The sequence below is a fragment of the Trichosurus vulpecula genome, chromosome 7 (assembly GCF_011100635.1).
Source record: "Trichosurus vulpecula isolate mTriVul1 chromosome 7, mTriVul1.pri, whole genome shotgun sequence".
NCBI classification, from domain to species: Eukaryota; Metazoa; Chordata; class Mammalia; order Diprotodontia; family Phalangeridae; genus Trichosurus; species Trichosurus vulpecula.
Genome location: NC_050579.1, coordinates 3493377 through 3518810, shown reverse-complemented (window position 1 = coordinate 3518810; position 25434 = coordinate 3493377). Strand labels below are relative to the sequence as shown.

The 25434-nt window shown below is 43.7% G+C and overlaps 1 protein-coding gene across 1 annotated transcript in view; it reads right to left on the bottom strand.

The window, feature by feature from the left end:
* The window catches only part of IQCA1 (IQ motif containing with AAA domain 1), a 241362-nt gene that overhangs the window by 73958 nt on the left and 141970 nt on the right, over nucleotides 1–25434 (bottom strand). The window contains exon 11 of the mRNA XM_036766788.1: nucleotides 2140–2274. Coding sequence (XP_036622683.1) covers nucleotides 2140–2274 — 135 coding nt within the window. The remainder of the gene's footprint in view (nucleotides 1–2139; nucleotides 2275–25434) is intronic.

Below are 25434 nucleotides of genomic sequence, written 5' to 3'. Positions count from 1 at the left end.
AATTTTGGTAAACCAAAAGTCCATTTTCATATTAACCTCATCTGACTAAAACCTGTCCCATGGGATGTGAAATTTTACTCAGAGTCTTAACCATTCCTTAGATAGGAAGCCAAAGGAAGATTTCCAATGTCTCTGATTCTCAGTGACAATTAAATCCTTCTCCTCAATGAGCCTCTTTGTGAATCCTCCCGGTGTGATGTTTCAACAATCCGGCTAGCAGCTGTTGTGGGGGTGAAAGACCAACACAAGCCCAACCACAAGCATGCTGCCAGCACACTGCAAAAGCCCAGGTCCTTTGGATCTGCTTTACTAAGGAAAGCAACGTTAAGGGGTTAACAGCTTGCTTTAATTCAGCATACAAATATCACTCACTTAGTTTAGGGGAAAAACCCACACCCTGAACTTCAGAACAAAATACAAACAAAGTACAAACATCAACAGACAGACCAAATACAGATTCAAATCCCAATACATAGTTACCAGAGTTTAACAAAGTCCCAACATCCGGGTTTACGAGCTGGAGGGCTCTTAGCTACAGCTGCCGGGAGTCTCCATATCAGCGTACCAGCATGAGTGAGAGCCCAGCACAAATAGCTCTGTCTTCTCTTCTTATAGCATTTCAGATGTCATCAAACGTCATCTGAATGACCAGAACTTAGGCTACTATGATTGACTCTTAAGTCAGCCCCTCCCCTTAGTACCCTGGGAGCTTCACACCCACATAGGCTTAGCACCTAATAGGGGTTTGGGCCTGGGGCTTAGCACCTAGTAAGAATCAATGAAATACACTGAATTAATCAAAGGAAACAAAAGCCAAACTCTTCAAGGGCACTTGGTTGAACTGAGTGCTAAGAGCCCATTTTGCTTACCAACACGTGGAGTTTAATCTGTAATCTCTCCTTGTCTTTGCTCAGCTCTGGAGGCATCACCCTTGTGATGTCATCAGTCCTCTCTGAAGGAAGGATGAATAACAATCTGTAACCTGACTTAGCTTACCTCGAGTTTGTTTGGTGCCTGAGGTTTGTTTCCTTAAGGGCTGTAGGAGATCATGACTCCGTTTAGCTGAGTCCGTTTCACTCGTATGGCACTGAGGGAAGCACGGGATTATGAGCCTGTCTTCTCTTTAGCTTTGATGGCCTAAGAATCATCTATAAGATCGCAATATTTAGACGAGTGACTTCTCTGTTGCTCTGATGCCATATTGCTTATGTGAGGATTTGTCCGCGTCCTCATTGGAGGTCAATTTTCCTCCGAGGCCGAACCTCTGCTTGAGCATAATAAATGCTGGGCTTGACGTCAGGAAGACTCATCTTCCTTAGTTCAAATTCAGCCTCGGGCTAACTGTGTGACCCTGGCCCAGTCACTTAGACCTATTTGCTTCATTTCCTTCTCCGTAGAATGAGCTGGAGGAGGAAATGGCCAGCTCCTCCAGCATCTCTGCCAAGAAAACCCCAAATGGGATCATGTGAGGCGGACAGGACTGAGAAGACTGAATAGCAGCAAAAAGTTTTTACCTCTTTAACCTCTGTGTTGTGGTAAGTGTGAATCTGGCAGCATTTAGCCACCACATGAGTCAGAGAGGAGACACTTCTCCCACAACAGTCACACAGCCAGGAAGTGGTGGGGAAAGGAAGGTTTAAAATAAGGGGGGGGGGCAATGTCTAAGTCACGCACACAGCCACTGACACTCTGCCAAAAAAGTCCAAACTTCATTTATCTTAATCTTCCGGTCACTCTTTGGCAGGTGGTATATTTTCTTCCCTAGCCCCGATGCTAAAGAAAGCACAACTTCTGATACTCAAAATCTCAATACTTTCTGGACTCTCAGGGTCAGAACTTTCTGCCTCCCTTATAAGGAAACCCTGGGAGCGCTTGGTTTAACTCTTTCCTTCTTTTCCTCCCTTCAAGGTTATCCAACTGGAAAGCTGTGGCCTCCAATTAGAGGTCAACATTAAAAACAAACAAAAGTCACCAGCAGATCCAAGGCAGATTGAGAAAATGAATGACTGACATACCAATGAGTGTCTACACTGGTGGGTTCACTGACCAAGAAAATTGGAGTGAATTATAACACGGAAGTGGGCAGCTCTGGGCAGTGCCCGCCACAGGCAAAGATGTATACTTTTATATTTCTTTTACCTTTTTGCTTTCCTTTTTTTCTGCCTTTTCTTTATTTTTCTTTTTTTCTTTCTTTTCCTTATCCTCTTTCGCCTCCTTCTTTTTGGCCTTCTTCATGCCTTCTTCTTCTTCGCTGGCTATAATGTCCTGGACCACCTGTTTAAAAACAGCAAACCCACACGTTAGGACCCAAGGCAATGGGGGGTGTGAGAGGGAGTTTGGTGGGGAGGGAGGCAGGAACAAATTCTTTTTCTGGTCTGAGCAAGTTCTTAGCCTCTACTTAGGATATAACCTCAAGGCTCAGCTCCAGAGCCACCTCTTTCTAGAGGCCTCAGATTCCCCTGGGTGTTAATGGTACTTCTTCCTTTCTTTGTTTACTGTCTGTGATCAGTACTCGACCTCCCCAGTAGAGTAGAGGCTCCTTGAGGTCAGACATGATCTCATTTTGGTTTCCCCAGCACCTAGCACCTGCTGGGCACTTGGCAGGCACTACAGAATGCTCACTGACTGAACAACCGATGGCTTGCTATTTCCCCTGTAATTGCATTTATGACTCTTGTCATAACCTTAGAATAGAAAACAATTTTGATATTCCAGAATTTACAACTCTTTCTCTCCCTCCCTCCCCCCTTCTCTGTCTCTCTCTCTCCCCACCCCAGGAATACTTGGGGGCATGGAGGGGCAACGGGATTTGAATTTAGTTTTTTAAGATGGAGCTCCAATACAAGCACACACTGGGAGGGTCTTCTAGTCTTCATCTCCCCCACTCCTTCTGGAAGCCCCACGATCTCATACATGGGCTAAAAAACCTCAAGCGCCGACCTGCTTCTCAGGCACACTCTGCCCACCCCTCTTCCCTTCCCCCTTCCAGCATTTCTCAACTCCAACGACTGCTACCTGTACTCCAATTTAGCCACAGATCACCATGGGCACAACTTAGACCTCTCTGCATGACATTCTCTCCAGAATCCTGAACTCTGACATTCCGACCTTCGGTCTAAATCTCCTGGCCTTTCACTACTGCTCTGTTCTATTTTTTTTCCACCCTAAGAAAATGACTGACTGACATTCCAATGAGTGTCTACACTGGTGGATTCACTGACCAAGAAAACAGAAATGACTCATAACGAGGGAGTGGGCAGCTCTGGGTGGTGCCTGCCACATCTTACCCGACCCTTCACCTTATCAAGTCCCGAAGATTCCATTCCAGCCTCCCTTCACCTTCCCAATCCTGATTCTTCTCTATTCTGGTTTCACTTACTTCTACATCTTGCCTTGATCTAGCTTTCTGTCACTATGATGATCCATTGGCTGCCATTTTGCCCTGATGACATCCTTCTTGGTAAGCTTCGCTCTGATTCTTTGCATCTGGCTCCCTGAGTGCTGAGTGTTACTAGAGAAGGTCCCGCCCTTCCAGCTTGTTTTGTTTGCTAAAAGTAGATGGTGTTCGAGGTGGGCTCTCACCACTACTGAGTAGCCCCTCTCCTCTCCTCCTCTCCTTCTCTCCCTGGCATATTCCTCACAGGGATTCTCCGAACCCTTTCATCTCTCCTCAAATTTGAATCCCCATGCCTTGCCCACCCCCCCGTTATGTAAAATTCTTAACAAAGCTAATATCTTTCCCTTACCCTGGATTCCATAGCCTCCTTTATCAAGACCTTACTTCATTCATCATACCCTCTCATACACCTTCACTGGCTCCTGAGCCCACACACATGCTCAGGTATCCCCAAACTTAAAAGAAAAATCTTCCTATTCTACCGTCTTGGGCTTTCCTCTATGACTCCCACCAGTCCCGGATTCTTCAACTTCGTTGTTCTAAGATTGCTAGAGTTTTATACCTAGAGCTGGAAAGGACCGCAGAAGCTATCTAATCCAATATCTTTACAGATGAAGAAATTTTACAGATGAGGAAAATGCTGCCCAATGGGTCGCACAATGTCTGGTACATAGAAGGTGCTTAATAAGTGTTTATTGAACCGAACTAAAGTTTAGTGACTTGCCTAAGGTCAAGTTAGCTATTTAGTGGCACATGTGGGATTTGCTCCCAGGTAGTTTGCTTCCAAACTCCCCGCTCTTTCCACTGCCTCACAAAGGATGGGTGGGTGAGTGAGGACATATGCATTGATTAAGGGGATCTGAAAACAAAGGGTATCAGCTTGTTGGGGCTTTCAAGGTTCTAAATGGAAAATGGCAAGGTGTTAGGGGATGGAGTGGGGAAGCGTAGCGGAGAAAAATGTTCACTTCTAACTCAATCCAAAAACCACACCAAGAAATAACTACGGTGTCAAAGCAGGACTAGAAAAGCACAGAGCCAGAGGCAATGGAGGGGCACATGGTGGATAGGAGCAGGCTACAATGTATCACTGCTCAATAGCTGCCCGGGAGAAATGGTGCAAAGGAGACATGGAAGACTGGGGCCAGGCATAGCGAGGGCACGGGGTACATGCTGGACGACCTGTGTGATCCACTGGCATCCATGTGATGCCCGGAGTTCCAGACAAATTTGTGAATATTTATTTCACTTCAAAACATCATACAAATTATGTTGGTTTCTATGTACCCCTAGAACTTTCAATCACTTAGCTCAAGTACATTACTAAGGTAATATATTAATTCCTCCAGCACAGTGGTGTAGCATATCAAATCAATTTGCACACTTTCAAATAATTTAGAAAGAAATGTGCAATATTCACAATGCTCATTGAAGCAAGTAAAGGGTCAAGTAACCTGCCCAGTTCTTCCAAGATGTTCTCACATGCTGGCTGCACCTCCGAGGGAGGACTTACAGGAAGACATGGACCAGAGTTTCATTCTCCTGAACCAAGTGACTTTTTATAAACACGGGAGATCTTGTATTTTGTACATCTTCCAGTCAGTTAGTACCAGATAGTACCAGAGGCGATCTACCACAGGGCGGTGCGATGGAAAGAGTGCTTTTACTTCTTTTTAAGTCACTTAACCTCCATGGGATTTATTCTCCTCATGTATAAAAGGAGGGAGTTGGTTTCAGTAGCCCCAGAGGCCCCTTCCAGATCAACTACTGATAGTCTTCAGAATATTATAGGAAAATCAGACTTTTCTCTACTAATTCTCTCGTCAAGTATGACCTTGACTTCCATGCCTGCTGCTGGGAGGAAGGAATGTTCTCTATTACTTGACTTTTCCTTGTTATTCGCTTTGTATTTTTGTCGTGACTCAATGTTGTGTTATGCTGCCCATGGAGTCTGGTGGTAGGGTTGCCACTGGAGACCTGGACCTCAGTTTAACTTGAGACCTTCTGAGTGTGCTCTGGGATGGAGCCTTGAGCCAGATGGGGTTAGCTATGATGATCAAAAATACCCTACATTTAACTCAAGTAATGTGAGATTCCTGAGTTGAGTGGAATACACGCTATAAGGAGAACTGGATAGTTAAGTTGAAATAATGGGGACTTTGGGTGGGGGGGTGGGGGGAAGTGACCATGTCATCCTAGAGTTTAGTGGGGTTGAAGATAAAATTCTGCAAATCATAGAACATGTCACTTAGACTTTACAAATATAGATAGTAAATTATTTAGGAAAAAAGATAGGCCAGTCATCAGCAGGTAATTACTGGCTGACCACAGGGGCTAAGGCAGAATGAAGGTCAAAGGGGTCTGAGGTCATTAATGAGACAGCTCAAATGAGATAATCAGAGGGTATGAACAAACTCCAAATGTGAGAGCCAGTAACGATCTTAGATCATTAATGAGAAGGCGTAAAGTAGAGACGCTGGTTCAGGGTCACTAGATTTGGTCAAGGTTACGGTGAAAGCCTGCCATGTAATCAGTGAGACAAGGAGAGTTTTAAAGGCAAATAATGTGAACGAGTTTTGTTTTTGCTATAGATACCCATATCGTGACCCACTAATTTACTCCAGGGTGAAGAAAAGCGCAGATAATGATTGGATTCTCATTTTGTAAAGAAAATTTTATATGATCTTACTGTGTAAGAAATAGGGGAAGAGGTTTTAAACGATCTAATTGAAATTTCCTAAGACTGTTGTTTTAATGTAGCTGGAAAAGAAGATTGGTGGGTTAGCTAACAAGCCCCCAGGGTCCTGGAAGAGAACAGCTAAAAGACTGAGTTTCTCTGCTTCTTTTCTATAGCATGGCGACCTCTTCATTTGACTGCAGAGGACATAAGACCAGCCTCAGGTAAGGCATGCAATAGCATGATATTTAGACTCCATTTGAACCCACTCGTGTCTTGGTCTTGTCCTCTGAGAAGACGGGGGTAAAATCTGAGTGTTTTGAGCCATGTTGCCTTCTTTGTCCTCACACAGGTTGGGGCTGATGCCCAGACTTTAAGAATCAGCAAAATGAAATCTGCCACTGCCTCTTTGAAGTGCATCGTGGACCACTTCCTACATCTTTGCTGTCCGTGTTTGAAAGACCTGAACAAACGTGTCTTTTTTTTCATAAATGCTACATAGTTTCCAAACAGCCAATTGGATTTGCTTATTGACTTCCATGTTTTATGTGGAGAGAAGAGTTAAATTAAATTATGGGGAAAATAGATTTCAAATGATAAATTATTAAAAATGTACACTTTCTCATAAAGCAAGATATGTGTTTGCCAAAGAAAATACTTTGATGGTGTAAAAAATCTGCTCTGAGAAAGAAGGGGAGAGATGGTTATATATTACAGTTCCTGAAATCTCATTAGTGAATTTCCCCAAGCATTTCAGTATTTTATATTTAATTAAACATGGTAATTTAAATCCCAGGCACCATTCCGTCATATCTTGTGGTGATAATCAGTGGAGCAGGTCATTTTCCGGGAGAGATGAACAGATTGACCGGAGTTTCCAATCCCTTTTAGGGTCCCAACTGGGCCATTTCATTCCAGACGGTGACAGAGCTACCAAAGTCAGCTTAGCCCCAGGTGCCATGACAGACCCAGGCCAGGATGCTAGAACATTGGGTCAGCCAGCACTCTGACCTCCGTCCCCTGCTGTGAGCTCTGCAAACAGTCAAAAGTGCCTGTTGTTGGGAATCACAAGAGCGCTTCTAGTGGGCATTGGCCTAATTACCAAAAATAACCCCGGAAATGCTTGGAGGATGCTGCGGAGGTCTGCTGGCTTTTGCTTCAAAACAAATACACCTGAACAATTGGCTAAAATTACAAAGACATGCTGAAAGCTTAATGAAGGTGAAGGGCCCTGTGCTATTGGTCTGCCTCACTTGGAAAGGACTTCCAAAATCTGTGACTGTTTCTATGACATCTAAATCCAAACCTAAAAAAAATAATAAATTAAACCACATAAAAGAAACAAAGACGAAAGGTCTGGCGATGCTTCCCAAACAAACTCATCTTACCTGGAGAGCAGCAGTTAAGCAATATTTTTTTTTCTGTTCAAACTCAAGTTTTATTGAAAAACAAAGTCACTCATCTAACACCACAGTGTCTACAAAGCCCTTTTGAGGAAACAAAAAAATCAGGTTGGCCTAGGGTTTGGCTTTCCATGGAAAAAACTCACAAAAGAGGAACAGTAAGGGAATTATCTTAACAAAAATTACACGTGAGGGATAAAATATTGAGAACGGAAGTCATTGTGTAACTAAATGGACTAATAATAATAACTCATGCCTATGTAGCACTCTGTAGTTTACCAGATTCTCCCTAAAAGCAGGCAGATGATGTCAGAACAATCAGACCCACTTCAAAGGTAAGGGAACAGAGGATCAGCAAGTTAAGTCTTTTTTTCATCTTCACATAGTTCATAAGAGGTAGAATGAGACTTGAACCCAGGTCTTCTGACTCAAAGGCCAAGGCTCTTTGAATGAATTAATGTATTTTTTTTCCTGAGGCAATCAGGGTTAAGTGACTTGCCCAGGGTCACATAGCTACTTAAGTGTCAAGTGTGGGAGGCTGGATTTGAACTCAGGTCCTCCTAACTCCAGGGCCCATGCTCTATCCACTGAGCCACCTAGCTGCCCTGAATTAAAATATTTACTAATAATTTACTATGCTCAAAGCAGTATTCTGGGAGTTGGGAGCATACACAGACTGGCAAGCCTCTCCCTATGCTGGAGGTGCTCATATTCTACTTTACCGGATTTGCCGTTAGGGAAGATGGAGAGGATGGAAGGTCCTGATGGTGTGGCAAGAAGATGACAAGGTCTGGGGGGAGGGGCTGGATGGAATCCAGTGATTCAGTTTGTCTCTAGTGCAGAGGGAAGATAAGGCTGGTGGAGAAATGCAGCTTCTTCACTGTCCTTTTGATAGATAAAAGCGCGTCCAGTTCTGATACTAAGCCACGGCGCTCTGAGGGATCAGGTCCTGGGCAATCTCCCTGGGGTCTGAGGGGAGCTGGTCATGGGGGCAGAAGTGGTTTGGAGAGCATTACTAATACAATCTTCCTGTCCCTCCAGTGCTTCGATGCCTTTTTCTTCAATATCATGCTATGTCTTTTCCTAGACAGGATATATTGTTTTCTACCAAATGGTCAAGGAACATATTTGTAATCAATCAGTCAATCAACAAGGAGTTATTAAAGGCTGATTATGTGGCAGGCACATACAAAGGCAAAAGCAAAGCAGGGCCAGCCCTCAAAGGAATGATATTCTGGACAATCTGCGCATTCTTAAGTTCGAAGGATATCCCCAGTAAACATAAAGGAAAACTGTTGGAATGAAGAATGCTCATATACTGAAATTTTATCACAGCTGATATTAGTTCTAATGTTGCCCTGCCAATAGAGGCAGGACCGTCATGAAATGATCATTCAATAAGCATCTCACAACTGGTAAGAATGAAGCGAGAAGGGCAGGTGGGCAAAGGTGGCCAAGCAGATGAGATGAGCAGAAGTTCTCTGTTCTTTGACTTTTTGAGAGATGAGCCTTTGAGCCTGACAGGGACAAAAGGCAAGGAGGTCCAACAATTTCATTAGGATTTAAAGGTTTAAGTACATCAGTCCTTTTTATTCTTCAACATTTGTGGAATTTCATTTGCCTGCATGCTCTGTGCCCAGATGGCTATGGAAGCATGTTAGCATCCTGTGACTTCCCCCCACACCTTCTTGGACCACGTCAGAGAACAATTCATTGTTCTACCTTGTAGAAGAAATCGATAAGGGAGCAACGATGCGGTGTCATGAAGGGAGGGATGGATCTGGAGCCAGATGAATTCTGTCCCTGAAACTTAGAACCTCTATGCCTCTGGGAAAATCACTTAATTTCTCTTTGCCTCAGTTTTCTCATCTGTAAAATGAGGCTGTTGGAGTGGATGGCCTCCAAATTGCTTCTCCATTCTATATCTATGATCCTACAAGGGGAAAATGCATTATGGATCTGATGCTCACCAATAAGACGGAATTGGTTGTTGCATATAAATTACATGAACTTTGTGAAGAAATGATCACTCCATCTTAGAACTTGTGGTAGGAAAGAAGAAAGGCAGAAGCAGTTTGACATAGCCCCTAGATCTGGGGAATATATGTTTCAAAGGATTTGGGGAAAAGATAGGAAAAATCCAACAGATGTAATTCTACAGACAAGTCAGTCCAGGAGAGCTGAGAAACTCTCAAGAATGAAATTCTAAAGACCCAAAAAGAAGTCATTCCAGGGAAGAGGAACAAGAGCACTTGTCTGCATTACTGTGGATGAATAGGGAATTCATTAATAGTTTTAAGAGAGCCGTGTAGAGAGGATGGAAGCCAAGGCAGCTCCCAGAGGTAAACATAGAATCCTGGCAGCGTTTTACAAGAGTGTTGGGAGGCCTAAAGCTCCAAATGAGCTGAGGTTGGTGAGGAAAGTCCAAACTATCCGAAGATCAAAGATGGGAGAGGCAGATGGAACAATGGTAACCAATGAGAGCGCTGCTCCAATCTTATTTGTCTTCTGATTTCTCTGCTAAGTCTTTTCGTCTTTAGATTGTCAAGTTTGGAACACAAAGAGTTAACAGGGAGTTGATGGTTAGGAGTAATCAGCCAATTGACAAGTATTTAGTATGAGATAAGGAGAGAGTGAGAGAGTCCTCAGTCACCTTGAGAAAAAGAAAGTCTTAATACAAATTCAAAAAATTAACTTCATGAGTATGAGATGGGAGAAGCATGGACACAGAACACCATCTGTAAAGGACAGTGGGATCTTAGTGAATAAAGTGATGTGGCAGCCAGGAAAGCGCTTCACATTATTGTGCCTGGCAAATAGTAGGCCTTCTACAAACACTCATTCCTTCAGCCTTTCCCCATTAGAATGTGAGCTTCCTGAAGGAAGGGACTTATGACCCTAGTGCCAAACACAGCACTGCACGTAGTAGGCCCTCTAAAATGTTGACCTGGGCCAAAGATCAATCCACAAGCCTTTATTCAGCCCTTGCTCTGTGCCAGGCACTGGGACAAAAGTGAAGCCAGAAGATAGAAGCAAAGCAGATCCTGGCCTCAAGGAGCTTACCTTCTAATGGAAGAGAGCATCGATAAATAAATTGTTGCATGTAAGATCCATACAAAGGGATACATACATACATACATGGATGAAAGTAAATGTTCTCTGAAGACTTTCTCAGCCTTTGAAAGTCACATCCCTATTCATTAAAGAATCATGAGAATTTTAGCAGTCAAATTGTTTGGAATCTTGGTCTGTGATTTCCCCCTTCCTCCAGGAGTTCTTTGCTTTGCTAACAAGTGCGGCACCTGCTCAAACACCTGCATCCAGGTGGCTGGGGATTCTGAGAAGGGGCTGACTTGGGAATGGCCTAAAGAGAGCTCTGACATTTAGAATCGAATATTTAAAGTGACTTTTCTCAAAGACCTTCCTCCTGGCTGCCTCTCCTTGTCCCACCAAAAGTCATTTTCTAAGACTCGGTCCCTGACTTTACACTCTTGTAGGTATCATTTCCCTGGGTGAGCTGATCCTTTTTCCTGGTTCTCATTATCACCTCCACTGTGATGACTCTAACCTCTTTCCCCAGCTTGAGCCTATCATCCAAACTCCTCAGTCTCATGCTCAGGAGAAGCTTATCCAGCACAGACCTACTGGACCTCTCCAAATTTTATCACTGGAAGAGAACTTGAGACAATTTAGCCTAATTGCCTCTTTGAGGTCAATTGGCTTGGAGATGATGAGGCCCAGAGAAGTGGATGGCGGCCAGATGCCACGCATGCTTAGACAAGAACCCAGATGTCTTGACTCCAAACGCAGGGTCTTTCCCCTCTATTGCATGCCCCATGTGGATAGCCATTTAGATATAAGTGGGCACATCAGGTTCAACACTTCCAAACTGAGCTGATCTTTCCCCAATGCAGACTTCCCCTTCCCTTCCTAACACTCTTATTTTCATCAATGGCAGTGTCATTATCCAAATCAGCCAGGCTTAAAGCCTCTGAGTCATTTTTTATTTTTCCTTCTCTTTCATTTCCTATATTCCATACATTCAATCAATTACCAAGAGATATTGCTTCCTTCCTCAGCTCCAGACTACACCCCTAACTCTGGCCAGCTGTCTTGCAAATGTGTTCCATTCACTGGTCACAAGGATAATGGGTGAGAGATTGTAAGTGAGATTAGCATAAATCCATCACCACCACTGTAAAAAATGGCTCAACGTGCATAATTACAGGGCCTGAAAGCCAGGGACTCCCATAATGGCTTCTCACTGGTAAGGATATTTTCAGAAAGCATGACAGTCTGCGGGAAGGACTAAGGATGCTCTTCTGGTGTGGACACACTGGCAGGTGCTTTTCCTTCAGGCTCAGTGGGAAGCTGCTCTAGTCCCAAGCCATCCAACACCCCCCTTCTGGGAGAGGTAATAGAGTACTGTGGAATTGGAGTCAAGAAGACCTGAGTTCAAATCCGACTGCAGACCTTTACTGGCTGCATTGGGCAAGTCACCTGACCCTTCCCAGTCTGTTTTCTTATGTGTAACAAGGAGGGGGTTTGTTCTCAAAGATCCCTGAGATCCCTTCCAGCTTGGAATCTATGAGCTTATGATGTATCTCTCCTCTCCTGCGCTGGGAGGCTTCATCTTCAGCGTGGATGGGGCCCCTTTGTGGGCACCCTCTCACACATGTCTCCACCCTGTCCTTGGGGTGGGGAGAAGCCTGGAGGAGCGGGAAGAGAGAAAGAGGGGTAGGCAGAAGGACCGGAATTGGAAAAGCAGAGAAGGAAGAAGGTGGCAAAAGGGTCCTGGGAGGGAGCACATGCCCCTTTCTTCTATCATTCCACCATCGGGCACCCCTGCACCTCACATATTTCCCATGCAGCTTTCTCTAAGTCTCTCATTTCAGGTCAGTCTGTGCTGCTTGCCTCTGCTTTCTGGCCAAGTCCCTGTGTCTGGACTGAAATCATCTGGCCTGTTACCAACATGAAAAGAAACTCAGGCTTATCCCTTAAGCAATTCTTAGAGATTAAGGCTGACTGAAACCAAAAGAAAGCTAATATAATATGAAATGAAGACTTGGTCCTTTGGGAAGGGAGCCCTTTGACTCCCCTCTCCCACCCCAATGTTCAATTAGTGACTGAGTTCTGTCAATTCTGCTCCAACAATGCCCCTTGGATCCTCTAGACCTCTCTCTCCATTCACTTGTCCACTATCACGGTTCAGGCCCTCATTACCTTTGGCTTGGACTATTGATATGGCCTCCTAATTGGTCTCCCAGTTTCCTGCTCTGGCCTTTAATCAATTGTTCATGGAGTAGCCAGAATAATCTTCTGCAGGAATAGTCTGAGCTGACCACATTACTGGTCAAACACCTTAAATGGCTCCCTATTATCTCAAAGATAAAAAATGAAAGATAAAAAAAGGCTTCCTCCACCTCGCTCTGGTGGACCTTTCCTGCCTTTTAGCACATGACCTCTTCTTAAACATTTTCAATTTCAGGCAAATTAGACCACTAGCTGCACCCTAAATTCAACACTCATTTCCCAGTAGCTGGGATTACAGGGGTTATAATTCTTCTTTGGACTGGACCTGTGATTATATCTGTATAAAGAAATCCTAGTCTAAAGAAATCCTGTCAGTGCAGAAGGGACCCGTTATGAACATTTTAATATTAGAGGTATCATAAAAAGTAAAGGTTAAGTGACTTGTCTTGGGTCACACAAGCAGGAATGTGCCAAAGAATGGACTTGAATCCAGGTCTTCCTGACTGTAAGGATAGCTTGCTAGCTACTACCCTATGCTGCTTTTCCTTCATAAATGTATTTATTTTTAATGTCGGAAACTGCCCCATCCATGGAATTGTAGGAATTTACTTTTTGCTAAGTCAAGCCATGTGTATAAGAGAGAAGATGCATGGCTCTGGGTACTCATCACCACACAGAGGGCACATTTTTTGAATAGTGCACAGTAGCTACAAATACCTCATCTGAGTTTGGCCTCTGCTTACTCACACAGGGGTACTTATATTGAAAGTTCACCCTGAAATGTAAAAGGATCGCAAGGTCTCAAGTATGGGCTGTTTTCTGGGGGAGGATTTGATGAGTGGTGAAGAGAACAGGAGGGTGCTTGATGTTGGGCCCTGGGGCTGGGAAGGGGAAAGAGGGAGGGAGTCTCTGCAAAGGGGAAGGAGAGATGGTAAAGAAAGAAGAAGGGACAATGACAACAGAAGTCTTTTCCTTCTTCACAACTGGTAGGCTGGTCTATTAATTAAGGGTAGGATGTCTTTATATCTCTAGCACCCAGGACAGTGCCTTGCACAGAGTAGGTCCTTGGGAAACATCTATTGATTGACTGACATCAGGAAATTAAAAAGAGAAACACATCATCTGCTTGCAGATGGTAACTAGCTTTTGATGGCAAATACAAAGTTGGGTTGACTCTATGATTAATTTGCGGCGCAGGCATTATACACCACTAACCTCCATCTTGAATCATGAAGTAATGAACGCAAATTTGAAAATAACAGGCAATCTATCAGGCAACCAGCAATATCACATATTAAATGAAACAATCTGTGTGCGCAGCAGGAACGTTAATCCCATTATTATAAATGGCAATTCTAAGGAATGTCAGTGATCATAGATGTCCCAGAGATTCTTTACAGGCTTTATAGCAAGTGGAGCCAGAGGGTGTTTCCATCCTTCCTCCTTAGAAGGTGGCTTCTGCTCGGATCCCAATCTCCATTAGTATTTTCCTCACAGACCAACTCTCTTAGAGTTTAAAACATTTTAAAGAAACAGCAGGTGTCAGTTTGTAATACTTGAGAAAAATTCCTAGCAAAATAATCTTATGAATATTAATACAATAATGTGAGTTATCCACCCCCCCAGCACTTCTGCTTAGCACCCTCAGGTGCTAAATCTGGATCTAGACGTGATCTCAGAAGCCATCTGGTCAAACCACCATATTTGACACACAGACTGAGTCCCGATGTGACTTGTCCAAGGTCACACAGGTGGTATGTGTCAGAGGCAGGATTTGAACCTAGTTCTTGATTCCAAAAGCACTGTCTAATGTTGCTTCCTCATGAGGTCACTGCTTATTTATTTTCTTCCAATCCAAAGGCGATGGAAAATTGTGCCTCCAAAAGTGTGTCATTTTCCCCAGTGACAGTCATTCACATTAAGAAAACTTCTGGGGAAGAATGGTATTTTGGAGGAAGCAGAGTCTCATTTTGTTGGAGCAGAACACTCCTGAAGGTGAAGAGTAGGGGATAAAGCTTCTATGGTAGGTTGAGGCTTTAATGTGGTGGGCCACTTTCAACAGGCAGGCAGGGATGGGAGGGAAGAGGAAGGTCAACAATCCACCCACACAAGGTGAAGGTGCCTCCAGCTGACCCCTTAGCACATGAAATCCATGGCCATATGTTTATATACCATAAAGAGCTGAGGACGATGGCCTCCCTTTCCCCCTCCTTATTTGGAAGTCAGAGAAGAGGCTGGAGGGGCCACATCCAAGTCTCCTCTGCACTTTTCTCTCATTTGCCCTTGAAGAAGACCTCCTGTAAGGCTATCCTTCAGGTACAGGGAGCAGATAGAGCCGGAGAACTCCAGGGAAAGAAACTGGACAATAGGGGCCTAGAGGCCAGTACTGGCAGTACATCTTCTGTGCTGAGACTTTAAATTTCCCATTGCTGCCATGAAGACAGGAGAAGTTACAGTGTCACGCCCATCCAGCTCCAATCCATATGGCTTGGTGGTGCTGCTCTTTCTCCTCTGGGGCCAGTCCTCAGTAAACTCACATGCAAGGGCTCTGTTGATATTGCCCATGGATTGCCAGGGCAGGAAAGCAGGGAAAAGAAAGCTTTGAGTCCACCAGCAGAGCTAAGCTTCCTTAGGCATCCACTAGGACCAGATGAAGCCTGCTCTTGTCTTATCTTTGCTGATCCTCAAATGTATTTTTAAAAATGGAAATCAGCCTCATAATTGTCTAGCATGGGATATGATGCGGGTGATTCACAAAAACTGCATGGCATGGACTTGAAGTTAGGGGTTAATGGGCAGCAGCCATGGCCTGGGAGCCAGAGCAGGGTAGAAGGCCTCATGGGCCATCAGACCACGCCCAGTTTAGCATCGCTGATGCAGCAGCCAGAGAGCAAACTGGAAAACACTGAGCCAGAGGCATCTGGCAGGAATAGAAATGAGAGCATGAACTGGGGAAGTGAGACTAAGGGTAGAGAGAACCAGCCCAAAGAAGACAGAGCAGAAGGTTGAGAACTGGGAGTCAGGAAGCTGGCCAAGGGTCATCAGCAATGCTAGGGGCAAGTGGGCCCACAGCAAGAAGCCCCTATTGGTGGCTTCATTTTGAATGAAGACTGGGGAGGTGATGAGTTCAAGGACCATCCGGCATCTTATCCTTTAAAGACTGGTTTTCTCTTTCTCTTCTAGGACCCCAAATGGTCTGGATCCCACTACAGCTCAGCATGGGAGCTTTTACCTGCTCTGTTCCCAATCTGGGCCAAGTCATCCTTGCCTTAGTCAGTCTGGTGAGTCCTTGCTGGGTGAGTTACCATATTAATATTAGACTTAATGTGGACACTCAATTAGCTTAATTCACTGCATTCAGAACTCCTGCACTTAAGAGAACAATCTGCTTCACCCTTCTCAATAAAAGGATCACAAGAGTGTGATAGCATGTCCAGTGTCTTGCCTTGCAGGTTCAAAGACATACCCTTGTATAGAAATGGAAGCCATGCCAAGGAAGACATCACCTGCCATGTCACCACCTGTCATGGCTGTTCAATAACTTTATGAAGAAATAAATGAGCTCACACTTTAAGACTGAGCCACTGTCTCATTTTAATAGGCAACTGGCTCCAAGTCAAGAAACCTGGCCACTGGCTCCAGGTCTTTATCAAAGCCTTGCTGTTTGGGCATGGAGGACCGGGCCCTCTGGGGGTCTCCTGGAAGATCTGTATTTGAGCTTGTCTTGGACCCACTTCTCTCCCTATATTCTCAATTCTCTCTGTCTCTGTCTCTGTCTGTCTCTGTCTTTCTCTGTCTCTATCTATCCATCTGTCTCTCTTTATCTCTTCCATTTGCTATACCTTTGGATCACTAGCCCCTTTGGAGAGATTTAATTCATTAAGGTTTGGAACTCTGGCCTCAGGGCCAACACTGTCCTGACTGATGAATGTATGAGCCCATATGCACCATGGCCCCTTAGATCTAGCCAGGGCTGGCCAGGCTTAACCTTTCACTCCATCCACTAACTTCCCCACAAGTGTGTACCCTATTAGAAGAGAAGTTCCTTGAAGACAGGAATGAAGTTGCTCTTGTGTCCCTAGTGCTCAGCAAGGTTGCTGGCACACAGTAGGCACTTAATAGGTGTTTTTTAAAGACATGTATCACTTCAAGTTGCAAAAAATGTGTAATACACCAGATACCTAGAAAGACATAATCAGGAGGGTAGAATTATATGCCAGAGGTTCACTACTCTTTATAAACTGGCAGATGACAAATTTAGCTTCAAAACATCCCAAATAATTTAACCAATAAACTGTACTGGAACCAGAACATTACACACCAGACTTACCCATAACTGTTGGACCATGTAACATTGATTCATAAAATAATTCCAGAGCATTGTTTTTAACAGATGTTGCCGTATCACATATTTCTAACCTCCAAACTACAAGGAACGAAAACTTTCCAAATCTAGAGAGTTGGGGGGTGGGGACGAGTGGAGGGTGGCCCATCGCCATTGTCTTGTCTGTTCCCAGAGCTGTCCTGAACATAGTGTGCTGAGCCACCACAAGGTACGCTGACTCATCCCATTAGAAAACAGTCACTTTATCCTTTTGCCCAACAGTGTGCAGAAGATTCAGTATAAAAGGAAGAATAGCAGAGGAAAGGAACAAGCATTTGTCAAGTGCCCATTATGGGCCTGCACTGTTCTAAGGCTTTACAAATGGTTCATTTAATGGCACTATAATGGACTGTTCTCAGACTGTTCTCATTCAAAAGGGTGAGAAGAATGAGGTGAACATCAGTGGTGCTTGTCATAACAGCTCCAATTAATGTGATCGCTTATTATTTACTAATCTACAGGACAGCTGGGTGTGCAGCCATGTGGCTCCCAAATGGGGGGAGAATTTGAGGGCTATAATGGGACACAGCCTTAAGAATGTGCAGAAGTATCTACTCTGAGAAATGTAAGGTGTATATGGTGTTGTGTGTGGATGCTGCCCATGTAGGCTATGTGTACCCACATGGGTTTGTCCAGATGTGACTCAAATGGAGGCAAGAATAGATACAATTCCAGAGTTTTCTCCTCACTCCCAAATTTCTTCAAGGGCAACTTTGATTCTTGCTGGGATGAGGCCAGCAGCTGACCACTCTGTTCTCCTCAGAAAAAAGGGGATACCAGGTTAGAATTACACCCATCCACTCTCTTAAATACTATTGGCCGAAGAGAAATAATTTTGAGGCTCAAGCTGTGCTTCTGATTGCTATCCCTTAATGGGGAAGGAGTAACCCAACGTATATAACCAAGGCTTGACTCTCTTTCCACTAAATGACAATTCTACAATGAACATACATAGCAAATAAAAAATAAACACATTTATCCAAACCAAAAGCAGATAGAATTTAGAGAAAGTATACATAGGAGAATATTACCAGCCAATACACAGAGTAAATGAATTCTTCCATCAGGAGAAAGATAACTGAACTCAACCAAGAAAAAAGAGTCTCAGATCTCCCTCAAAGAGAAATTCTTCAAAGACTCTAGTAAATTGGGGATAAGGACATGATGGAGGATGTTGGCTCTTCTAACTCCTCCACATGATGGATTCTTCCCAGCATCTTTTTGTCTCTTCAGACCTGAAGAGAATCTAGAACCTCATGTCTTTTCTCTTGAACCCAGAAGACCATGACTCCTCTTCTTTCCTGCTCCCATCTTCTCCACTCCTCACACAGCTGTGGAGCCTTGAGTCATTGGAGCCTTGAGTAAATCTCCAACAATGAGATGAGGCAAATAGTGCTTTGAGCCACGGGTTACAGAAAGAACATCAGCGCTCTAGCTGCTGACGGGTAAAGTCCCCCAGGGAGTAGATATCTCCCCAACTTCAGCCACGAGACAGGGATGCCACCCACAAGGGCAGGCATGAAGGTCAGCCAGTCCTTTGGGCAAAAGGAGGCTGCTGAGCACAGAGGGCTCCTCTTCCAAATTGGATTATGGAGCTGTTCTGGATGCCTGAAACTCAGTCCCACCCTACCCCCTTCCCCCAGAGCCTAGGGCCATGGTTCCAGTCAAGACTGCAGTATAGGAAAGACCTATAGAACTACTGGTAAGAAGACATATTTTTAGGATGCTGTGATGTCATATCCTGTGGAGCCAGAGAATTTTCAAAGAGAAATAAGAGGATTGTTTTACGAACAGTCATTAGACCAAATTTTCAACCCTTTCTCAAACTGAGTTTCCCACTTAATAAAAATATCTATCATTGGCCATATCTCTGCAAACATTTTCCTTGCTGTTTTCGGGAAGCTATAGACAGGTCAAGTTTTGCCTTTTTTATTCACATTTGCATCCCCTGGGCTTAGCATAGCATCTGGCACAAAGTAAGTGCTTAGTTGACTGCCACTCACTTAGCTAACTTGTTTTACCTTAAAGCTGAAGTAGCCACGGGATAGGAACCAGACTATGGTTTCACTGGTATATAAAACTCCCAAGTGAGGAAGCTCCCACTACAATTGCAGCTCAGGACCCTCCCTTCCAACCCATGACACAGAACATTAAATTTATAACTAAAACTTCTAATAAGTAGCCTCTTTTGTTCCAGCAACACCATGGAAATCTATCCATCACTGATGGTTGCAATTTGCAGACTTGTGGGTTACTGTGGGATTTTTTTGTCAGTAGTTGTTAAAAGAGAAAAAAAGTAATTGTAAGAGCAATTTGTCACAGGTTGGGCAGGGGTAGAAAAGCCAAGAAAGGAATCGTCGCATCTTTCAATTAGCTTCTACCAGCCTAAAAAAATCAACAATGAAAATAAGAACCAGATGTTAAAAGGAAAAACAAGATCAATTTCCTTCAGTCTTAACCTGTCTTTGAAGGACAGAAGAGAGGCTTCACAAGCAGCGAAACGGTCCTCCATCCACCCTTCCCTCAGCCCTCGCTTCGGGGAGTCTAATGATCTAAGACTGTAACACAGTCTTAGAGAAAAGGATGACTGAAATATAAAAACAGCATCTAGTCCATCCCAGTCTGATCTAGCCCACTCTGCTCTAGGCCAGGCCAATCTGGTCCAATCCAGTTCAATTCTAGTCCAGAACAGTATAGTCCAATCTGGCCCAGACCGGTCCAGTTCAGTTTAGTCTGGTTCAATCTTGTTCCGTCTGCTCCAGTCCAGTTTAGTCCAGTTCAATTCAATCGAATCCAAGAAACAGGTGTTAACTCTACTACGTGTAAGGTACTGAGTTAGCTGGGCGTAGAAAGGTTTAAAAAGACACAGTCCTTGACTTCAAGGAACTGACATTTTGTTCCTGGGGAGGGCGAGGTAGGGGTGGGGGTGGGTGACATGCATCCTGAGAAGTAAAATCCGAGATGGGGTTTGGGTGATCCAGACCAATCAGAAAATCTGAGGATATCACGAAAGACTTCGAAGAGGAGGTGATATTTGAATTAAGCTCTGAGAGAGGAGGAGGATTGTGGAAGGTGCCTGTGTGTGCGTGGAGGTGTGGGAGCAGTGTGGGGAGAGGCAGTTGTTCCAAGCCCACAAAAACCAAATTGTACCCAGATGATGGTAATTTGTCCTGCTGTTTCATCACAAACTAACTGAACCTCTCAGGTGGAATTAAAAGATATGACAGCGAGCTAGCTGCCTACAGTGATTAAATGAAGAGAACAATGACTCAGACAATCCTTTTATAAATGTATAAGATGCTCATGACAGAAATCCTGAATGAACTATGATAATAGTGATGATAATACTACTACTAACAAAGAGCACTTATATACTGCTTTTAGGTTTGCAAAGAGCTTTTTCAACAATGCTGGAAAGTTGGTGCTGTTATCCCAGACAGAAACTGAGGCAGACAGAAATGACTTGCCCAGGATCACACAGCCAATAAGTGTCTGAGATTGGATTTGAACTCTGGTCCGTCTGGCCTTCAGCTTCTTCATCTGCCAAGAGAAGGTCTCTTCAAACTCTTCCTCTCTGAATTCATCATCTAGAAATGGAAGTCTGATATAAGCCACTGGCCATTTAAGCTTTGTCCAGCAGAGGAATTCAGTGAAGGAACGAAAATTCCTCTAGTATTTCCAAGACATGGCACTGTGGGGCCTACCATTTGGGTAAGGGTTTTTGTTTGTTTGTTTTTATATCCTGGAGTTGCGTGTCTCATCTCAGCAGGCCTAACTGTGCATGTACCCTGAAGGTTGCACCTCAGGAAAAAAAGACGGGATTAGCTGTCGGGCCAGTCCCCTGCTGCTTATAAAGGCCAACAGTGGCCTCTTGACTTCAGCACATGTTTCTAATTTAAACTCTGAGGGTGTGTGTGTGTGTGTGTGTGTGTGTGTGTGTGTGTGTGTGTGTGAGAATACAGATGCTCTCACCCACCCCCTTCCATTTTGAAACGAGTTTAGATGGAGCTCAACTGCAATGAATTCGCTCTCAGCAAAATTCGGAGAGGGGCTCCTCATCATCACCCTGCCATAAGTAACGAGGGGCTGAGGTCGCTCTGCTCGCATTCGTTTGTGAGGGACTTCTCCTATGAGACTACTTCGAGCTGTCTGCCTGTCAAGAATCAATACACTAGGCTTTTCTATTCAAGCCTTTTCCTGGGGTTTTTGAGTTTTCGCTAGGAAGCTAAAACATGATCTCTTGGTGAGCTAGCGACAGTGATGCTTAGAGCAGTTCTGCAGGGCTTTGTATCTATACTGCTCTGAGGAAAACATGATTTTATTAGGAAATGACGAACCAAAGAATTTGCCTGGCTTGATGAGTATTCAGCCGGTTCAGGCCCATGTCCTCATTGGCTTGCTAATAGAAATATATCTGCAAATGCACAGAGTCAGAAACTCTGCTTTGCTTATGGCGAAGGCTAAAGAAACATTTGTGGGGCAGAGTTCTTCCCTCTGTCCTCTGGAACTGAGCCAGGCAGCCTGGAGAGCTCAGAGGGAGTATCTGGAGAGTGCTCCGTGGTATGTTTGGATGTACAAAAGATAGCAGAAATACATCTAAGCTCGGGTTCAGCACAAAAGCTAACGATGAATTAATTTGGGGGTAGGGGTAGGCGGAGGAGTTTCCGTCATTGCTGTTGGCCGAGAGGATGCTCTCAGGAGTAGGGACGTGGGTATTCATTCAGTCCTAATGGTGAAAAAACAAGAGTTATTCTTGTACTTTTCTGTTATTGCCTAAAACCACTTAGATCAAGGTTAGGGAGGCTTGGCATTTCATTGCAAACAACAGCCCAAAGGAAAGTAAGAAATCAATTGAAGTTACATGAATAACAATCCAAGAACAATATGGTTCAGGGCAACGGCTCCCACCCTGTGGACCAAAGACTCCTTGAGGACTAGAGAGTTCTTGCTAGAGATCAGCAAATCCACACATGCCCCAAGCACCGGCCCTGTGCTTTTCGTTTAGCTCTAGCTAGAAATGCCGAGGGCCGACTCAGGATAGTAAAGAAGCAGAGTGCCTTCTGCGGACTGAATGCATAAAGTACGTCTGGCACCCGTGTGTGTGAACACACACATGTATGTTACTATTAAGTTGACAATCCTAACAACAAAAACATCATCTCATATTTATACAGCATTTTGAGGTCTGTGAAAGCTTCTACGGATATGATCTCATTTGAATCTCTCAATAATCCCAGCGGCTAGGGTTATAAGAATTCTTCTCTCCATTGACAGGTGAGGAAACTGAGGATTTGAGAAGGCAAATGACTTACCCAGGGTAACACAGCTAGTAAGTTTCTGAGGTGGGATTCAGAGCTTGGCATTCCCAAATCCCAGTCCAACTATCTTTCTGCTCCCTCCTTTGGTCTCTCTAATATACTTAAATGCTTTTGTACTTAATAAAATACAAGCTGATTTAAAAGCTTTCCTAAATTCATAAGTGACAGAGATTCTCCTGGGCCCCACTGCCCGGAAGCCAGGGAGGCTATACTTCACCCCCCCCCCAGGGCTCTCCAGTACACCAAGGGGGGTGGGGGTGTCTCGTCTCTTTGCTGTTGGCTTCAGCCCCACCAAGGGCATTCCTCCAATTCCTCCAATTTTCTCAATCAATAGATATGAATAGCATAATTGCTACACCTAAGATCTTATCAACTAAAGTTGTTCCATGTATAAATCTTGAATCTGAAAATCGCTTCTCTGATGAAAACCTCCGAACATTCCACCATCATACTTTCTCATTCCTAAGCCTGTTATCCTTCAACTTCCCTGCAGCCTCCAGTGCTGATTTCCCTCCCTTGTTTTCCCAGTTCATCATCCCTGCTCTGACCTCATTTTTCACCCTTTATAGATGGGACCCTGTTGTGATCCAAGACTCTTTTTTTCAATATCAAAAGTTTCCAAATATCATGCTGGGGGAGAAGGAGCGGGAGAGTGGTCACTGCAGCAGTTTCATGATATCCTCGCTCACTCCTCAAATGGAGTGTCACCCACACTCCCTCTCTAACTAGGGTGCCTTTTGGGCCATTTGTCCAAGGTGCAAAAAGTCATTATTCCTACGAGGAGGACCGTGGTGTTTTTTCAAGGGCAGTTTACAGAATCTGCATCATGAAGCCAGACTTAGCTACCTAGCAAAACCTCGTTTGCTTTCTCAGAAGAGCAGATGGCTATCTGAAAAGCAATCAGGCTTTGTAGAGTTTACAGACAGATTACTTCAGGTGAGTCGCTAAACAACCAACCAGCCTCTGGTCCCAGAAGGTAAGCATTTAAAATACAGGAGACACACCAGCTGCTTACAGAGCAGGAAAACTTATCCTGTTTAAATCACTAAAGTTTTCAGAGACGTGGAGGAAAGAAACCAAAGAGGGGGAAGGGAAGAGGGGTGGGCAGAGATATTCCCAAGTGAAAGTTCACTTTAACAATGTAGAGGAAGTGGTTCTGAATATAAGGTGCTGTTAAATGTGGATTCCTGATCAAAGTAATTGGACTAAAAACTACAATCTGCTTCCAACAGACTGAACAAACGAGAGACAAGCAATCTGGATGCTAGATACGAATGGGACAAATGAAACACAAAAGTTATAGGATGATTTAAAGAGAAGAATCCAACATTATGCTGATGGGAAATTTTTAATCCAAAAATATCTAAATAGATTCTCACAATAAACTTTAACATACCACTGCTAACTTATTTAAAAAAATAAATGTGGTTATTTGTGATATTCTGAAATAATGTGATACCAGACAAAGTTGGATAAAAATGAGAAAGAGGTAAAGGATGAGGACAGGACCCACGATTTCATGGGTATAGGAATTCTCAGATTATTTTATCACTGCAGGTCAGAACCCCCTCTGAAGTTTAGACAATTGCATAGAGTACTGAAAGATGAAGAGTCTTGCCAGCATGTGTCAGAGGCTAGACTTGAACCCTGGTCTTCTTGGCTAAGACCATTTCTCTTTCTACCACTGCACAGCTGTCTCACAAAAGAGATAAAGGACATTATATTATGTTAAAAGATTCCAAGTAAAACATTGATACATCATTCTCAAATACATGCACACCTAACATTTTTGCAACAAAATTCATAAAGGAAGACCTTACAGTTTTGCAAGAAGGAACAAATAAATAAAACAATGAGCAAGAAATTCAAATACCTCAATATCAGAATAAGATAAATCCAGCAAAAAGTTTAAATAAGAGAGAAGTTGTAGAGTAAAACAAAAAAGATCTGACAGAATTATATAGTGAGCCAAGTGGGATATGCAAAGAATATACCCTCTGTTTTAAAGGCCATGTAATTTATGTGAAAACTGACCACACTATGGATCCCAAAGAAGATATGGGCAAATGTGTAAAAGCTAACAGCCTAAGCAATAGGTTTACAGATGAGAATGCTGTGAAACTAGTAATAATAGCACAAGGAATAAAAGTGCAGGTCCCCATAGAAACTAAAAGATTATCCATTAAATAATGACTGGGTAAAAGAAGAAATAGTAAAACAATAAGGGATTATATCCAAGAAAATGACAATGAAGATGCATACCGAAATCTATGGGAAGAACCAAAACTTCACTAGGCTTGAAGTCTGGAAAGTATTCCTGACAATGAGTTCTGTTCCAAATTGGAATGAGATGCCTTAGGAGATAGTAGGTTTCCCTGTGTCAAAGGTCTTCAAACAGAGGCTGGACCATCACTTGTCTAGCACAGTGGGGAAAAAAAACACTGGGTTTGGATTCAAAGGATCTGGCTTGAAATCCTGGATCTGTTCCTATTTGTGTGACTCAAAGTGAATGACAACACCTCATTGGTTCTCAATTTCCTCCCCTGTATAATGATGACTAGATTAGATGGCCTCTTAGGGCTCTTCTAGTTCTGGATTTATGGGCCAATGGTACCATGATCTCTTTAAGCCACCCACAGACTAGCTGTGCTGGTATCCTCTTCTGGTACAGAGATGTTTCGAGAAATTTGTATGTCCATTCTAGGTGGTCCTCAAGTGAGAAGTTTTGGTTTTCCCTTCTGCCCTCCTTCCCACACCCCAACTGTGCTCTGCTTAGGGGAGCGAGTAGGTTCTCCTAACATGAATTACCCCCCTCCTTAAGAAATGAACCTATTTGGGCCACTGAGACTGGGATTTATTGTGAACTGAGAGTGGTAGGTAACCTAAACAGAAATCAAAGGGAACATTTAAATATAAAACACAATGGGTATTTGGAGTAAGCCGAGGTCAGAAGAAATAAAAACTCTGGACTTCAGGGGGCTCTTGGCTGTCCCTTTAGGGATCCT